The 19,043-nt window shown below is 32.8% G+C and overlaps 1 protein-coding gene and 1 non-coding gene across 3 annotated transcripts in view; one reads left to right on the top strand and one right to left on the bottom strand.

Annotated features, from left to right (window-relative positions):
* TLK1 (tousled like kinase 1) overlaps positions 1-19,043 on the bottom strand; it is a 137,930-nt gene that overhangs the window by 47,004 nt on the left and 71,883 nt on the right. The window contains exons 4-8 of one of the 2 annotated variants that reach the window (XM_054562583.1): positions 9,780-9,855; positions 6,696-6,742; positions 4,880-4,975; positions 3,518-3,607; positions 2,165-2,257 (exon numbers count right to left, since the gene is read on the bottom strand). In XM_054562583.1, the coding sequence (XP_054418558.1) occupies positions 2,165-2,257; positions 3,518-3,607; positions 4,880-4,975; positions 6,696-6,742; positions 9,780-9,855 (402 nt within the window). The remainder of the gene's footprint in view (positions 1-2,164; positions 2,258-3,517; positions 3,608-4,879; positions 4,976-6,695; positions 6,743-9,779; positions 9,856-19,043) is intronic. The other variant, XM_054562584.1, reaches the window with a different exon arrangement.
* LOC129062000 (U6 spliceosomal RNA) lies at positions 12,357-12,468 on the top strand. The gene has a single exon (XR_008528242.1). It is a non-coding gene; the product is annotated as a U6 spliceosomal RNA (small nuclear RNA).

Here is a 19,043-nt window from a genome sequence, read left to right on the forward strand (position 1 = left end):
GGATGAGAGGGCAGAAAAACGAAAGGAGTCAAAATCCCATACACATCACTGTGAAGACATCAGACCCCCCTCAGGCTGCTCACTTCTGTTCTTCTCTCAAAAAATAACACTGTATCTCATTTAAAGTATTGTTTATGTCCTGTTACTGATAGCCAAAGACAACAAAAAAGATGCTGTGAAACCAGCATAGGCATACACCAAATAGAACACAAGAACATAGCAAAGAACACAGATATAGATCCACTTGTTTATGAAAACTAGATTCCTACAATAGAGATGGCAATCAAGAGGAGACTTTTAATTAAATGGGCTGGACAACTGGTTATCTATATAGAAAGAAATGAAAGTGAAACCCTACTTCTTCACACCATACCCAAAAACAATTCCAGTGAAATTAACAATTTATATTGAAAAACCTATCAAATTTTTAAAAGAAAATACAGAACATCTTTACAATCATAAGGAAAAATTCTTTTGGTAGACCTCTTCTAATAATTTGGTACAAATAAAACAAACTATAAAAAATATATATTTAGTCACATAAAAATTTTGAAAGCCTCTGTCATTCAAAAGATAGCATGAATAAAGTGAAAAGACAACTCCACTGGAGAAAATTAATATACAGGCTGGGGGAAAAACAGGATTACAGTTTTGAGTACACAAAAACAGTTTATTTTTGTATTATTATTAATTATTGTTATTTTCTATATGAACTATAAACCTTTTGTCCCAAACTGTATAATTGTCAGAACAAAAAACTGACATGAATAAAGACAGCAACCCATTAAGAAAATAAGCAAAAAACACGATCAGTTATTTCCCAGGGGAAACACAAATGGTTAATAAATATTTTAAAAGATAGTAAAAAAATAAAAAGAGAATGCATAATTATAGACACTTTGATACATCCATCAAATTGGCAAAAATTAAAACAAATATTAAACCTGATTATAATGAGATGTGGCAAGGATAATGAGCAACAAAATTATTTCTTGCCCACCACTGGTGGGATCCATCCACTTTGGGAAAAACTTGACATCACAAGGCAAAGTTGAAGATATGCATGCCCTGTACTTATAAGCATATACCATAGAGAAATCCATTACTTGCCCTATAAGACATGTACAAGCTTGTTCTGAGCAGTTCGTATTAGCAAAAAGTAGAAACTAAATGTCCACCAAGAGAAGAAAAGATAAATTACGGTATATTCATATAATGCCTCACTTATAGCAGTAAAATGAACAAATTACTGACACTTGCACATATGATGTTTAGTGAAAACAAGTAGGGTAAAAGGGTACATACAGTGTAATTCTGCTCATGTAAAGTTCAAAAACAGACTGAAATAACATTAAGACTGTATAGATTTATGTAATAAAATCATATAAAATGCAAAGGCATAATAAATACAAAACTTACAATAGTAGTTAATGGTAAAGGGATGTATGTGAGGCAGTGAATATGACGGAATCAGGAAAGGATGTTTCCTGGATGTTTCAAAGGTACTGGTCACTATGGCAGAATCATGGATGTTGGTTTTATTGAGTCTCTATACCAATGATTCTCAATGCTGGCTTAAATCAGAATCATCTGGATGAGCTTTTAAAACTACCAATACTACATCAATTTAATCAGAACCCCTCAGGGTAGAATTTTAGCAACAGTACTGTATCGAGGGCCTCCCACCCTCCTTTCCATCATCCAGGGATTCTAATAAGCAGCAAGGAGCAAGAACCACTGCTCTATACTTTACTCATAAGTACACTTTTTGATGTCTTTTTATAAAGTTTCCATTAAGAATCTCACAGGATTGCAACAGTTACTTCATCTTGTAAAACAGCAAATGTCAGTTAGATTTGTAACAAAATCAATTAACTTTAAAACTAACATGAAATGGATTATCGGTCGTATGATAGTTATTCAAATAAAAGTAATTTTTATTAACATCCTTCTATTTCTCCAACTGTTCTCAACTCACTTTTTAAAGAGCTAATAAAGTAATTTTCACTTTAAAGTTGAAATTTTCAATCAGGTACTTATACAACCAGAAAAGGCTTATTTTTTTCCAGCTATAGAATTCTTTACAATGCTAAGTCTTTTTCTCAACAGTTTTACTATTGCCAAATAATGTCTTTTTTTTTCACCTTCATGACTTACTACTTACCCTGAGCAAGTCATCTATACGACCTTCCTTCTTTTCCAGGTCCTGGTTTTTATTACTTTCTAATGCTGCTATTTTCAGCATTGTGAGATCAGTCTAAATGAAAGAAAGCTATTTTATTATCTCCTTTATATCTTTATCATTGCATGTAAACATAAATTAGATTTTACTGATTCTATAAAGCAAAGAAAATACTTGATTTTGTGTTATGTAAAGGCTATCCCAAAAAGCCTCACTGCAGTTTTAAATTTTAATCAGAAGTGCTACAAACTTACAAAGAAACATTTAAAGAGTATTTAAAATTTTAGAATACTGATATACTTATCATTAAACTCAATCCAGCAGCCACTGCTTTATGCCATCAACTCTAATTTTTGAACATGACAAAAACTTTCATGGGCTATTCACTGACTGAAAGCAGATGTACTTTATAATCCTAGCCTAAAGAGCATCCAAAAAAAAGAAAAAAGAAGAAAAAAAAAAGAACTGTTGATGCACATGCAACAGCTTAGACATGAGCTAACAATAAACATCTCATGGCAATAAATCAGGCAACTGAGGTGGCCAGGAAAAAAGATAAATTCTCCCAGTGCTCAATCTCAAGACAGTGTCATCCAAAAACTCACATGTAAAAAGTTGACATGAGAAAGTACTCAAAATTAGTAAAACTAAATAAGTGAAAAAAATATCTGATTAATTCAATTTTAAAATATTTTTCTTAAGTGTGTAGCATATATGAATATATATATGTATATAGACACCCAAAATGAATGGCTTTGATGTCCACTTATAATAAATAGGACAGCTTCATGAAGACACTGATTATATGTAGTCGGATATTAAGTTAAAAAAAGAATCAGTAGGCAGAATTGACATTATTATGGTTGTTTTGTTTATTTAATTTACTTAAAATATCTACATATTTAACGAGTGTGTAATAAAAGACAACATGGTAGTAACTTGGGTATTTCAATCTTTTACTCCTTATAAATTATTTTTTTGTGTGGATTTCTTTTTTTCTTTTTTTAGGTTTTATTTGTTTATTTTCAGAGAGACAGGAAGGGAGAGAAACATCAGTCAGCTGCCTCTCACATGCCCCCACCTGGGGACCTAGCCCACAACACAGGCATGTGCCCTGACTGGGAATTGAACCAGAGACTTTCTGGTTCACAGGACAGCGCTCAATCCACTGAGCCACACCAGCCAAAGGACTGTGTTTTTGTTTAGTAATAAGCTTAGGTGATGGGTAATTTTACTTTATGACTATGTCCAAAACAAAGAGAAGACATATGAGTTGTTTGTACAAAGATGGCTACTCATTTCTTACAAATCATACAAATAAATTTCAGTATTTACCTGAGTAATTTTAAAACATAACTGCTTTGGTTGTACAACAGGGTGGTCCCCAAATGCTAGTGTAGTAGGAGAAGGGCTATTAGGTCGAACCTTAAAAGAACATATTAAAATTTTTACATTAGCAAGAAAAAAAATAGGCTTCTGTTGAACAACAACTATATAACATTTCTCAAGTTTCTGTCAAGATAATAAACTTAATTAAAACCTAATGACTTTAAAACTTTTAACCACCATTTATTCAACTGGCATTTATTGAGTACCTCCCTCACATAAGGCCCAGTGAGATAATCATATATTCCTTGCCCTCATAGTTACACTCTAATGCCAGAAAAGAAGTTTCAATGCTTTCAATCAGTTAAATAAAACAAGGCCAATATATGTTAAAACAAAAATGTTAAAGTAAAACTGAAAAGATCCTAATGCAGAACTCAGTACTAGCAACCATAGTGCATGCCCATATGGCATATAATATCAATTTACTGATGAGTTTACAATATCTAGTCACTAGTTTTAAAACACATTCCCTGAAAGCAGGAGATGACATCACTATCAATGCGATCGCTATGACTCTACAGTTAGGGTTGAACATTACACTTTACTTTGTATAAGGCAATAGGATGTGTCCCAAGGTACAAAATGATTAAGAAACAGTGAAATGTATTTCTATAGACAAAGACCAGTGGTACACTGGAAGTACAACCAGGATACTTAAATAAATAAGAGATACTCTGATTTTCAAAAATCTTTAGTTCATTTTTAAATTACTAAAAGCTAGTATTGTTCTTCTGGTTAGCTGCTAAACTTTCATACAATGAGAGTAAAGAAAAATGAAATCCAGTATGTCAAACAATGCAGATAAAAGAACTAGATCATAAAATACTAGAAACAAACCGAAAAGTCATAAGATAATTTTCAGGTCCAAGATCCTACTACTATACTGAACTAAATAATCCAAGGCTGATGTCTACTTATCTTTTTCCTAAGGATACCCAGAAAGGAATTATGCTATATTTTAGTGGCTGAGAAATGTAATTCATAAGAAAGTTAAAATTTATAAATAAGTAACTGAACATGGATTGCTGTAAGTCTTCATATTAGTCCCCACAGGCTCAACAGCATTCTTTTATAGAAACATTACTTCTTAGGTATAATTAGTTCAGGAAAACTTTAACTGAAGAATCTCACTTTCAGAAATAAAGTTCTAATAACATCAGATATTAAAAAAGACTCAATTACCCACACAGAATGATTCTTGAAAAGATAAACAATATATACAGAAGTTCTCACAAAATACAACAAATTATAAAAGTTATTTGGTATATACAACTCCCTAGACACATGACTATGCAAGCAAAAACTTACAGATGAAGAAGGAGTGGAATGTGAATGTGAATTTTGAGGAGAACGGATTGCAGGAGGTATGCCTCTTACTGGACTTGAGCCATTCCCACCTTGGTACTGAGGGGGAAAAAAGAAACACAGCTATTAAAACAGGTTCAAATAAATATTATCTTAGACATGGCATTGAGTTAATTTAAATATATCTTGCTTTAAATTAAATCCAGTAGTCCTTTAAATAGGTCCAGAAAAAGCAAAAGTCATGTTAGTCACAATAATGTTAAGTCCTAAAAAGACTCGCGAGAGAACACTGATCATAAGAACATGACAAGATTATGTTTTATACAGACCTTTATTTCTTGAACCTTCTAAATATAATTTTTTTTATTGTGGCAGACTCAAATAAATTCCCTCCCCCCAAACAATGAGCATATCTTATTTTTCCTTCACATTTTAGCATGAAAACTAAAGTCTAAAATGTAACAATAACTTTAAGAGTTATAGTGATAGCACTGACACAGTATTATAACATTATAAATGTTTGTTGAGCCAGTATAAATCCTAATCCCAAAATATTTTAACACATTTACATGTAGATGTTAGTAAACATAATCAACCACCTTAAAACAGAAGCACCATTCTCAAGTTCTGTTATACATCTAAATGTTCGTTGCACTATATGAGTCTACAGACTGAGTTCCTTCCCTTTAACAGTACAAAATCTAATAAAAATTGATCTTTTCTTGCATGCATGACATGCGTTACAGTGCATGACTTAGCTATAGGGAGGGAAGCCACTTAAATCTGTTCCATAGCTACTTTTCTCATTTCTTATGTTTCTGTATCAAGAATGGGAGAAGAAAATTTGCTGTTTACTGGCTTCCTCTCAGGGTATTAAGCCTGAGCAGCACACATGGAGACTTCCTAGTGTGTTCATTAAACAACTTTCTGCAACCTAGGGGCTTGTGTAATTTTTTTTAATCTATAGTGCCCAGCATAACGCCCAGCACATAGTAGGCATTCAAGAGTCTTGAGATTTTATTTAAATTGATCCTACCTTTGGCAAAGATTCTCAATGATATTAACACTGAGGGAATAACCTCCACTAAACAGTAGTAGGTATCTCGTTATCACCAACAATTTTACCTTAGATTCTGTAAACCCAAAATACAATGGAGGGTAGAAAAAAAAATTTTTTTAATGTATCCCTTCCCCCAATCAGCAAATTCTGTTTTCATTCTCAAGTAAATATATTTTTCAACTGGGTAGATTGTTGTTTTAATAATATTAATGTTTTATAATGTGAAACTGGTACCCAAAGTGTTTCTGTGTAGAAGCAAGGAAACATTCCAGGATTGGGTGACAATCTAAATTTACCACTGTTTATTATTTTCAGGAACTCTTACATTAACATTATTTAATCTCCATCCACAGGGCTCAAATGTTGCTGTAGTGTAGTAAAGTCTGTACTGACAGTAGAAAGAATTCTGAACTAGAGGCTGTTAGACTAAGTTCTACTCTTTGCTTTTCCATTTAGAATTTGTCTTTCTGTAGCCTAATTTACATTTGTGGTCCTCAGTTTCCTCTTCTGTAAATACCTATTTTCCTTATCTCCCAAGTTGTTATAAGCGAATATGTGAGAGAATACTTTGAAAATTATTATGTGCCATACCAATGCAGAAGTAAATTTTAATGTTCTTAGGAAGACAGGACATTACATAGACTGAAGCTATGTTCTAATCAAATAGATAATCAAAAGATGACCTTGTGCTTCAAGGAAATGATCTTGGCCCATAGCAGAATTGTATTAAGAACTAAAGATGTTCCTTAATGAACTTACTTCAAAATAGTCGCTAATTTTGTGGCCACGTCCCCCAATACTTTTTCCTAAAATATAAAAGTAAAAAGTTTTATAGATTTAAAGTCAGTCATTAATATTGCTTAATGTCTCCTAATTTCATTAAATCAAGTCAATGAATTTTTTAAAAAAAAAGCTAAGACAAACTGACTCATACCTGTAAATGATAATAAAAAGGCTTTTGTTAACACAAACCAAAACAAACTAACAATAACATGCTTTAATATGAATGCTCTTTCTAAAAATATTTTCATCCTCTTAAAAAGTATTTCTAAATTTACAGGCTGTTTTTTAAAAAACTAGATTTTAAATATTTTACTTACATGACCATATATTGCTAAAGTGATCACAGTTCTTTAAAAATTTTGCTCTAAAATAAACTCAGTTTTATAAAAATTGAATTAGGAAGTTGAAAAGAAATATGGTGTTTCGAGATACGTTTTTTGGGTGGAAGTAATCCACCTTTCATTGGAATTACATAAAATACATGATTTTTTCAAGTTACAAAATAAAAAGTTACACCATGAAATCAAAAGTTTTGTGTAATAAAAACATATGAATTTATCAATTTAATACTGACTTATAGTCATTTACTCATCTATATTATTCAACAAATATTTCTTGAGTGGTTACTATGTGCCAGGCATTACTGAGGTGAACAAACAATCCATTTAAAAGCTCGACAACCTTAAGTTCATGATTGGAACAAGGCAGGGAAATTAAAAAAAAAACAACAAAGAACTCAGGACTATAAATGCTACCTAGAAATTTTGAACAATGATTTTAATACAGGTTTATTCAGAGGTCAGAAAAGGCTGTAAAATTTTTATACCAAAGGAATTTCCCTTCTGCCTGTAACAACTTTCTTGCAGATTCTAAAGACGTGCCATTTAATGAACACAGACATATGGGGTTACCTACCCAGAAGCTGTTTGCCCAAATGAGCCCAAATGAACCCAAATTTTATTCTGTTAACATTCTATACATAGCACATGCAACTTTAGGGGAAGCTGACTCCCATCCAGCCTCAATTCCTAGTTCCTCTTCTGGTAAGAAATTTAATTTTGTTCAGGTATCACCCCTCTTCCATAATGCCTGTATTTAAGGGGAACTTTAACTCATTTTTGATTTTCAGAGATAGGCCTGTTTTTTTTTAATAATCCTTATTCAAGGGTATGTTTACTGATTTTAGAGAAGAGGGAAAAAGGAGAGAGAGACAGAGGGAAACAGTGATGTGAGAGAAACATCAACCAACTGCCTCCTGCACCTGCCCTGACTGCAGATTGAACTCACAACCTAGGTATGTGCCCTGACCAGGAATCAAACCCACAACCTTTTGGTGTATGGGACAATGCTCCAACCAACTAAGCCACCCAGCCAGGGCAAAATGGGCCTTATTTTTTTAAGGGCAATAATACCTTTGTTGGGTGTAAGTGGTTTTGGAATGGACACGTGGATAACAGGAGAGGTTTAAAGGTTAAGCCAAAGAAAGAGAAAAGAAGAAAAAAACCCCCACAGAAAGCCAGCCCTCTTCTTTTTTCTGTCTTGGTGTGAGCTTCTTTGGGTTCATCTTGTTTGGAACTCTGAGTTTCCTAAGCTTGTATGTCTACTACCTTCACCAGATTAGGAAAGTTTTCTGTCATTATTTCTTCAAGTAGGTTTTTAATTCCTTACTCTATTCTTGTGGTACCCTCTATGATGCAAATGTTTGATGCTGTCCCAGAGGCCTTTAATCCAGCCCTTTTCTTAAAGCAAATATGAGCCCTGGCCAGGTGGCTCAGGTGGTTGGAGCATTGTGCCATACAGTGAAAGGTTGCAGTTCGATCCCAGACCAGGACGTGTACAAGAACAATGTCTCTCTGTAAAGCAATAAACATATCCTTGGTTGAGGATTAAAAAAAAAAAAAAAAGGCAAATGTGAGTGAGAAAACTTGTATCAGTAAATCCAATTAAAACTCATGACCAGTCTATACCCATATGAAAATCAGACAGCTCTGCATATAGCAGACCACAAAGAACCACATACAGGTTCTTGAAGACATAGGTTGTATTAGCCAACTCAGAAGACCCACTTTATTTTGGACCTGTTTGAAACTGTGTTTTTAAATCTAAAGTTGAAACAGTCATAATTAATGTATCTTTACACTAAATAAAGCTCCAAGTCCCTTAACCAAAACTTGGAGAACTACACTAAAACCAAAAAGGAGCTCAGGACAAACTGAGATATAATATACCACATAGCTAGAGAAGGTGCTAGAATGACTTCATTTCTTCTTTCTGCTAAGACAACTGCTACAAATACATTCCTTGATGCCAGTGCCATATGTAAAAATACCAGTAAGTCACAGGTTCATGGCCCCAGACCTTAAAGAGTGACCCTCAAATCATGTAATAAATATATATATTAAAAAAAATCATTATTTATGTTTTAAGAGCCTACTTTATTATATTTAATTTTGAGTGGCCAAATTAAATGACAATATATTGTTGTTCATTATAAGAAATTCTGAAGTCTAATGAAAATAATTTTCTTAGCTCATATTACAAAAAGGAAGATATGTAAAAAATCATAAAGAACAGATATGAAAAGAAAAAGATGACGCCTTAATAAAAGTTTCTCAATTATTTTTATATAGTCTTTTTCTTTGTAAATAAAAGGGATGATTAAGTTTGGGTACTTGTTATACAATGAGATCTAAAGTTCTTAGTTAATATCCTAATTCATATAAAAAGAGAAAAAGGAAAGGTATAAAGTGAGACTTGGAGGTTTCAACATGACACTTGTCTTATTAATTCTAATCTAAAAAAATTAAGAGAAATGTCAAAAAAAACCCAAACAGTAACCATACATGATCTGTGGTACAAAAAGATTCCAATTTTATATTATTATTTTCTTATGCAAAGTACATTCTAAAACTATCATTAAATGCATAAATTACATAATTGCTATAAAAATCACAAAAACATGAGGTTACTTATTTTCTATTTAAACTATTAACTGATTTTAAAAAATCACAATAACTGTAAATGTCCGTTTGGTCTGACAGAAGACTCTGCTTCACTCACCCTGACTACTTTCATTCTGATTTTCTGCTTTTCTCTTTCTTCCTCTGGATGATTCCGATTGTTTCTTCTCTGGTGTCTACAGAAAGCAAAGTTAATAGCATTTTAAATCACAGTTTCATTATACAAAATTGTTACAGTCAGTGTAAAAATCATTTGTATTTTCAAAGTAGAATAAAGGATGGGGCAAAAGTAGGTTTAGTTATTCACATGGAAAATAATGCAATAATTAATAAATAATACAAGAATAAGCTTTCACATATTCAAAACTGAAAACATACTTTTGCTTCACCCCATATTGTTTTGCTCAATAGCGCTCACACAACATGAATGTGTACTTATATACAATTTATTTAAAACCCCAAATTTTCCACTCTGTAAATTTTTAAAATTTGAAGTATGGAAGACCTGGTATACATTACTTGAAATTCACATTTACAAATTTTGACTTGAGGTAAATGAAAAATGTGAGAGTAATTAGCATTTCAAAGATGCCCTTTAAATTCTTAACTGGATAGGACAAAATAATACCAACAAAACCATGTTTTTCCTACTCATTTTCTACTATTTACATAAAACTTGGATAAGGGGGGGAAAAAGCAGAACACAAACCCCTATATATACAATCCCTACGACTAAAATGACCATTCACATAAATGCCTAACAATTATTATACAATAACAGTTATAGTAAATTCATAGATTATGCCCTAGATCAAGGCTCAGCAAACTACAGTCCACTGGCCAACTCTGGCTGGGTACCTGTTTTGTAGAATCCATAATCTAAGCATTACTTTTACATTCTTAAATGATTAAAAAATTTAAAAATCAAAACAATATTTTATGATATGAAAGCTTAAGAAATTTAAATTTCACTGTCCATAAAGTTTTATTGGAACACAGCCACACTCATTCATTTATGTATTTTCTACAGTTACTTTTATATCACAGCATCAGACTTCAATAGCTCCAACAGTGACCATATGGCCCACAAAGCCTAAAATAGCTGGCCCTTTACAGAAAAAGTTAGCAGACCCCTGACCTACATGATGGCTTGTTTTCAAATTACAGGTTTGTTCTTTTAACTGATACCAAGTATTTTCATTAGGCTAAAATAACAAGTAATTTTTGTGGAGTCTGACAAACTGTTGTTGTGCTTAGATAAAATTAAAACCAAAAGCACAGCGCAAAGGCACAGGGCCCTCAAATTCGAGAAGCTCGGCAAGTATGTCCAGTGCCAGAACATGAAGACAACTTAAATAAATCTCTAAAGGCAATGCAGTTCTCAAACAAGGGAGGGACTTAATCCATATTTTGATGTGTCTGAGAAGTCTATGATTAAATAGTATGAATGACAATGCATAACCTAACTCATATTGAGCATCTATGGTTCCTCAAAATATTATTTGGGGGTTTTAGGTCATCTCATCTCCATTGTGCCAACAAGGTAACAGATTCAGAGAGGCTGAAGTCAACATTAGTAAGTCTCCCATTTCTTTAAAGACCAGAGAGATACCTTCTCCCCATGTCACCGCTCCCACCCACATGCACAGCACATACTTATTACTAGATAAATGTATGAATATTAAATAACTTACTCAAAGTAACCAGGATTCAACTCCAATTCTATTTCCAAAGCCAAAAACGCATTTTTCTCTATGTAACATGTTATATGCCCTACATCAAGAACTCAATGAATCAACTATTGCAAAAGTACTTCAAAATTTTACTAAATTCCTAAGTGAAAATTCATTATGACAGCAGTTTATCTGTATGTTTTCACATCACAAACCAGAGAACTTAAAGAAATCCACAGTAACTACTCAGGAGGTAGGCTGTACCAGCAATTTAAGGTAAATAGTTAATTAGTTTGGTTTCATTGTCAAAATTAAAACATTTAAACTGAAACAATAACCAATGTTCTATTCTCCTTAGAATAAAAATAGCACCAAATTAAAAATTCTAAGTTAACATTTTTATAAAGAATTCTAAAAAATCTATCCGAGAACAAAAGGATTCCCAAATAATAACTTATTCATATCCTTCCCAACTTACTCTATGTAAAAAAATATAATTTAAGGTCAAGAAGATAATGATTTTTCAGAACAGTACCATACTACTTTTTAGGCATGGCAGGATCCCATTTGAACTCTACCTTAAATCTTGACTACTTCTGAATAAACAAAACACACACACACACACACACACACAAAACAATGCAATTCTGAAAGTTATATTCGAAACATTTTCTATCAAAAAACTATAGAAAATACATAACATCCTTAATGGCTACATATTGTTTTCTAAAGCATATGACAAGGAAAACTGAATCAGTGACAGATTAAGAGGCTACATTTTAAATGGAGGGGATAACAGGGTGGTTTCACTGGGGTGAACAAAATTTGATTTATTAACTGTCATACTTTTAAGAACCATTAAAATGCTAACATTTACTGGCCATCTCCAAAAGGGGAGTGGGACAGAAAGATACAATACATGTACAAATTCTCCAACTTATTGGGGATAACATTCATTAAATACTTCACTGAATACATACTTCAAGATATTTAAGATCTACCCAGTGCTCACTTTGGCAGCACATATACTAAAACTGGAACAATACATAGACAATTAACATGGCACAGCTCCTGTACAAAGATGATACGCAAATTTGTGAAGCATTCCACATATTTTAAGTCATGGGAATGCAATGTGCAGCATAAGAAATATAGTCAATAGTACTTCAGTAACTATGTATAGTGACAGACGGTTACTAGACTCGTAGAGATCACTTAGTAAACTTGAGGAATGTCTAATCACTATGTTGTACCTCTGAAACTAATACTGTTATCAACTTAATTTAAAAATAAATAATAAAAGACATGGATTTCTTGGTAAAAACTTTTTTCTCCCAGGCAAAATTTCCCCAAATTTAAAATTTTCTGGGATACAGACATGGGACATTCTCTCCTTTGGGGGAAATGTCATTTTGCCTAAGAACAAAAATGAAGGGGGAAGAAAACCCAAATGCATAATGACTACAGTGAAGAAAAAAAGGCAATTAAGTTTACTTCCTTTAAACCCGAAAAGAATTTAGAAAGAGGAGGAAAAAGTGGATGACAGGACTAAAATTAAGACTGCAATGTATGACTACTGTGGGGTAAGAAGTTGGAAATAGGTAATAAAAAACTAAAAAGTTGAACGGAGTAAAAGAAAGGGAAACCAGACACACTTAAATTAGCCTATAAAGTAAATGTCTCCCTTATAAACACAGCATTTTTTGTCCCTTCCCATGAACCCTAATCCTTTTCACCTATGTCTTAGTATGACTACCTAGTGTCGACCTTTCATCTCACTCATTATTTTAGGACTGTTGTGTGATCCCAAATAGACCACAACTTTGTAAAAAATAACTACCATGGGCCTCTGAAGAAACAGACTAAGAAACCAAACTCTTTTATTTACTATAACTCTCAGCATGTCATTTAACTCAAGACTTGATTTTCTCCTCAATTTTAAATGTGGTAATACATGCAGAGGACTATGGGTATAAAATGAGAAACAAACCACAAACATACCTAGTACAGCATCTGGAACAAAGTGTGTACTCTATAATTGTCAGTGAGCATTCAAATTCTCTTACTTAAATGGCTATCCTTCTGTTACTATAAATATCCATGTACTTTTATGTTTTTCAAAACTGTTAAATGATCAGGAGCTTCTACCCTAATAACTTACAAATAATTTGTAGGGCTTGCAAAATAAGCACATTTCCTCTTTGAAAGGTCTCATGCAACTCTGTTCTAGACTACAAACCAGAGAACCTGTAGTCTAAGGTCCTAAGTATCACGCCACTAACCATCAGGCAAATGTGCATTAAATAGTATTTTGGTTTTGAATTTAAATAATCTGAGAACACCTGTATTAAACAAAACAAAAACTCAATGAAGCCTACTGCTGCCAATTCTCCTGAGTCACTCATCTGTGAATGAACTTACCTGGGGGCTTTAGAACCTTGGGAATTTAGGATATGCAGAATTTTACCAAATATTTAATCTCCAAAATGGCTGGCTCACCACTGATGAGAAGTTCAGAACACTATCTGTGATTTTCAAACTATACCCCAGAGATACCTTGGGGGGAAAAAAGGAAGTTGTGCTTCAAAAGTTATTAAAGAAGCCCTGGTCAGTGTGGCTCAGTTGGTTGGAGCATCACTTGGTAAACTGAAAGGGCCACGGGTCAATTCCCAGTCAGTGCACATGCCTAGGTTGTGGGTTTGGCCCCCAGTCAGTGTGTGTATAAGCAACAACCAAGCGATGTTTCTCTTCCCCTCTTGCCCTCTCTAAAACCAATAAGCATGCCTGCAGGTGAGGAGTTTAAAAAAAAAAAAAAAGAAAAAGAAAAAGCCCTATAAGAAAAGTCAATGTAAAATAGATGTTCTAGTCAAGAATATCAAATGTACAAGACATTTTTTCTTCCAAACTTTTGCTATAAAAATTAGATTAGAATAATGAATTACAAGAACAATGAAAATCTGTTGTAAAAATTTCCTTGCTGTTTTGTACCAATTTAAATTTAGATAAAAACTATCATGAAACATGTACATCCTAGGTCAAGGATAATTTTGAGCTGGCATGACCTGGAATTCACAGGCTTTGTGAATTTCACAATTCTTTCACAAGGTCTGCCTACCAGCCAAAACTTTAATATCATCCAGACCTATTATCTGGAAATGTTTGCTTGAATCTTTGATACCTTGTAAGAAGATCACTGCTATACTGAAATTAGCAATATAGCAACATTTTGGGATCTTATCACTAAATAAGAGCATTTCCTTGCTATTCAATATAAATCCAATTAATGTATCAGTAATTTTGAGTGTGGCCCATTTTCTGCTGTACTGCCTTCATTATTTAATAATATGTAATATCCAAGAAGGGAAAGAGCTACTGAGATGAAATTGGGAAGCCACCCAACTAAAATGTATGCTGTCTTACAGATAAAGGGTGCCACTTCATATTTTTAAAAGCCTGAAAGATTTTACTCCCTTCACAAATATGCCAGCATCCGCAACCAGAATCAGTATGTAAAGGAAATATAATACTAAAACAATCTTACTCTCAATTTTAAAAAACTATGTAACTTTCCATCCTCACAGTCTGACTTCTTAAGTTCCTATTACATGGACCCATTTTAATTTATACTCACGTATATTTAAAAGAAGCATATGTATTAAGTCTTCAATACTGACAGAATGTATATTGTTTGCCATTTTCTTATCATTTACATAGCATAACTATTTTTTGGCATTTTCCCTTCTCTGGCTTTTCCTTTTTATTTGTCAAATAGTGTAAGTCATAAAATTAAAATAACGCTGGACTTTCTCATCTATTTACATAATCTTGTAAGTTGTTTTCAAATCATACAATCAGAATAAAATAGTCATACAGAACAACTGCTATGAAGGAAAAAAACCAAAAACAAAATTTCAAGATAACTTATTCTGGAAATGTTGGCATTTTGAGAGTACTTACACAGTTTAGAGCAATGATTTCATAACTTTTTGCCCACTGTGACACTCATGATGGAGTAACACGCTCCTGCATAATATCCCTGTAGGCATTTCCTTGACCACGATTCCCTAGAGCTCCTTATACAATTATTTCTTTGGGGCAGATACTCTTAAGTATAAATGCTGTGTCACAGAATATGCATGTTTAAAATTTTAAAGACACTGTCAAATTGTACTTTCAAAGACAGTATCAGCTCTGGTTAGTGTGGCTCAGTGGGCTGAGTGCCAGCCAGCCTGCCAAATCGAAAGGTCACTGGCTCGATTCCAGTCAGGGCACATGCCTGGGTTGCGGGCCAGGTCCCCTACTGGGGGGCATACAAGAGGCAGCCAACTGATGATGATTCTCTCTAGCATCAATGTTTCTCTCCCCTTCTACTTCCCTTCCCCTTTCTCCAAAAAAGTAAAAAGCAAACAAGTAAAACAAACACAATATCAAGCTTACTAACACTAACACTAACACTAACACTACCTACCAGTTCAAACTGTTTACCTGATGTGTTTTCTCTATTGCAATACTACATTTATTATCAGAAAAGTGATTTGTTTCATTTTTTTTAAAAGAAATTGTTCTATCATTTATTAGCACTGATTCTCAACACTGACTATACATCAAAATCATTTACAAAACTTTTATTTAAAATAAAAATCATTTATAAAACTTTAAATAAAAGTTCATGCTGGAGTCCCCATTCCCAGTTCAAGCATTTCTGGAAAAAGACCAAAGGAATCCTTATTTTTAAAAACCTCCAAAAATGATGCTGATGTATCATCATGATTAGCAGCAGTCCATCTGCAATTATAATAATGTCATGTATTTCTTGCATATTCGATTTTAGAGAATCTCTAAAATTAGTAAGTTATTCTTTATATCATCTTCCATTAAGAATTAAAGACCAAAACTGTGACATTTAGCAGAAAACTCATTAGGATATAGTAAGTCCAAAGAGTTGTCATGGTTACTCAGTTATTTTAGAAAGTCCAAATAAATCTTAAAAAAAAAAAAATAGTAAAATAGTCCTGGCTGGTGTGGCTCAGTGGATTGAGCACCAGACTGCAAACTGAAAGGTTGCTGGTTCTATTCCCAGTAGGGGAATAGGCCTGGGTTTCAGGCCAAGTCCCCAGTTGGGGGCCTGTGAGAGGCATCTCTCCACTTGAAGTTTCTCTCACTTTCCTTCTCTCTAAAAATAAGTAAGTAACATCTTAAAAAACAAAACACTGCCTCATCAAAAAATAAAAAAAATAGTAATATAATCACTGTGTTCTACTGACATAAAAATATATCTACTATTTTAAAAACTCTAGTATAAGATATTAAAACTGTATTTCTCAGTAATCTCAACTTATGCTGAATGACCTTAAAATTCAATCTAAAAGCATTATTTATCAGATAAAACATTTGTGAAATGCTATTAATCCAGGCATATCTTGGACTGTCAAATGTGATGATCACTGTAAATCACCTAAAATATGAATATTTCCAAAAATAATACCATTTTTTCAGAAGACTAACTAGAGTCATTTTTCTTACTAATAAGTTATACACTATTTTAGTTAAGCAGAGAGAATGTGGGGACATTGGTTGAGTATCACTTTGAAATAAGGGATACTTTGGAATTACAATTTTGATTGCTGACTTATTATCTGCAGGTAAATTAATTAATCCTTCTGGGCTACTGTTTCTATACTTAGAGATCATTAAACTTACTGAGGTGTAATCTAGCTCCATAGGTAAAGCATTAAAATTTTATTTTCTCTTCTTCATTAATGGTTCTCCCAGAGATTTGCCCAGACCCCCAGAGGATATCTGGCAATATCTGGAGACATATTTGGTTGCTACAACTGCAGGTTACAGATATCTAATGTGTTAGTGATGCTGCTGAACATCCTACATTGCTCAGGACAATCCCATACTCACCCCACTCACCCCAAGAATTACCTGGCCCCAAATGTCAATAATGTTCAAGTTTAGAAAGCCTGTTTCAATTAATACATTAAGAATCATTTGTACTTGACACAAAAACTACCATGCTACAACTACAGTGATGTTAAATTTCATTCAACAAATATTTCCTGATCTCTTGGGATGGTCGAGCAGTATACCAAGTTCCATTTTAAAGCATGTCTTCATTCTTAGAATGACCTGGCCGTTTTCTCTTCTAATCTTGTTTTCATCAATCCACTTAGAACTTTTCTTGCTCTAAAAACAACCAACCACATATACTAAACAAATTATATGTCTACTTGATAAATAGATGGTTTACTAAATTATCATCTCAAGATTTTATGACTTATAAGAAACTGCAAGATTATCTAAACAGAATATATTCGAATTTCCAAGCAGGGAGCCTAGGTACTTTTACTCTGAAAAAAATCTCAGATGAGTCTGACAAACACAGTCCTCTACCTTTTTAAAAACAGAGCCACAGAGCCAATATTAGACCCACATTTGGCTTCTGGTTCACTTTTCCTTTCGGAAGACTAAGGATATGTATATTCACCACGACAGACTCACTTCCTTTGTATGACGCCATCATACAATATATTTTAGGATAAGACACTCTAACTTATAGCTGAATATAGTTCATATGTAACAGCATGTCCTTTAATGTATAGTGGTAGAATTAAATAGTTTTCTCTTTTTAAATAAAATAAAAATTTAAAAAGTAATATCAGGATTATCATGACTACTTTTAAATCCTGTAATTTATAAAATTGATTAGTTTTAATAAGAAATAAATTTATTCCCCGACTGAAGTAATGTATTTATCAGTGTTACAAAATACACAGTTTTACATGCACACACAGTCATCTCCTTCAAGACAACATTGATACTGTACATTGTATATAGCAACACTGTTATATACAATGTCTTAGTAAAACAAATGACATAATAATACTTAGTAAGATCTATGGTTTGGCCCACCTAACCTAGTAAGAAGTGAGAAAATACTACCAGCAGGAAGATAAGGAAAAAACAGTGGAACTCATCAAATATAATACCACAAAGATCATTTATCAGGCTGAAACATTTTAGAAAATAATGTAGGCGGCAGAATACAAAGAATATTTCTTAAAAATGACTAGATGTCTAACAATCTTGAGAAGCTGAACAGATTTAAGTAGGATAAGGTAAAAAAAAAACAAGGTAATTCATTCAGGGAGAATAGGCATAAAAATAGAACTTTCAGTGATACTTAAGGCTATACATCATTAAATTCATTTTCCAAGTTTTCCTCTTTCTTATTGGATGCTCAGACTAAGACATTAAAGAAAAATTTGTCTATATTATAACAAATATATATATAAAGTAAAAGTTTAATGAATTTTAAAAAACCTAAAACCTAAAATTTAAGGCCAGTATTACTCCTATTTTCAAATAAAATCATAACTTCCATCAATCTTGGGTACCTAAGTGTTCACTGAGAAAACATTCAAGCTAAATACTATTAAGAGGACAAAAAAGGAAAAAGTAGAGATGGGTATGTACATAAAAAGGTTAAAAACAGAAAATACTCATCACTTTCCTAATCTAGCCAATTTACTAAGAACAGAAGAGAACCCATTTAATCAATTTATACATGTTTATGTGTTAATTTTAAAATACCGTCTTCAAAAAAGGAGAATTTATATCTAAAAACCTATTAAATAATTCTATAAACAATATCACTAGTTCTAGAAATATAAATAATGCTCTCC

Source organism: Pteronotus mesoamericanus, unplaced genomic scaffold, assembly GCF_021234165.1.
Source record: "Pteronotus mesoamericanus isolate MK-2021 breed Mesoamerican mustached bat unplaced genomic scaffold, CSHL_Meso_final scaffold_651, whole genome shotgun sequence".
NCBI lineage: Eukaryota > Metazoa > Chordata > Mammalia > Chiroptera > Mormoopidae > Pteronotus > Pteronotus mesoamericanus.